General features: G+C 34.6%; 1 protein-coding gene across 1 annotated transcript in view; it reads right to left on the minus strand.

The window, feature by feature from the left end:
• The window catches only part of pxdn (peroxidasin), a 68724-nt gene that overhangs the window by 55118 nt on the left and 12918 nt on the right, over positions 1 to 688 (minus strand). The window contains 1 exon segment of the mRNA XM_032500479.1: positions 237 to 308. Coding sequence (XP_032356370.1) covers positions 237 to 308 — 72 coding nt within the window.

The following is a 688-nucleotide window of genomic DNA, read 5'->3' on the forward strand; positions in this document are numbered from 1 at the left end:
TGTGTGTGTGTGTTATGCAAACAGCACTTTCTTGGGAAGTGACAATCATTCTGTAGAGTGCTGTTTTAAGGAAATGGGCTTGATTAATTTTCAATAGCAGTCTTCTTGAATTTTCTTACCAGCCAAATGCCATTACTTTTAAATATTATTTAGAAAATAATGTCATACCAAAAAAAAGATTATACTATATGTCTATAGTTCACAATTATGTATCCTGAGCAGGGACAAAGACTTACAGTGTGTTGAGGTTCTTTAATCGTCTGAACGACTCTAGTTGTAAATCCTTGATTTTGTTGAACCTCAGGTCACTGTGAAAAAGAAGGAAATATATGTATATTAAGCAATGTATAAAGTATATCATAGAGAAAAGCTGTACATCAACACAATAGTTGGAAGATTTTATGAAGTGTACAAAGCAGGCAATACATATGAACTGAAGTCCACAGCAGAGCCTTCGTGTAATCATCAAGAAGGATAATTGGACATATTACTCATTTCACAAGAATGCCTTTGTCAAGCTTTAATCATGAGGGCAGATTTATATAACATTTGCCCCAAAGTTAACAATCACAAGGCTAGTCGCAGCAGTCAGCAGGTTTCAGTATCTTTCTTTTAACTTCCTAATTTGAAGAGGCTGTGTAATCATAACAATATAGTTTGACATGGCACTAATCACTCTCGGTCTTAC

This window comes from Etheostoma spectabile, chromosome 20, assembly GCF_008692095.1.
Source record: "Etheostoma spectabile isolate EspeVRDwgs_2016 chromosome 20, UIUC_Espe_1.0, whole genome shotgun sequence".
Lineage (NCBI taxonomy): Eukaryota > Metazoa > Chordata > Actinopteri > Perciformes > Percidae > Etheostoma > Etheostoma spectabile.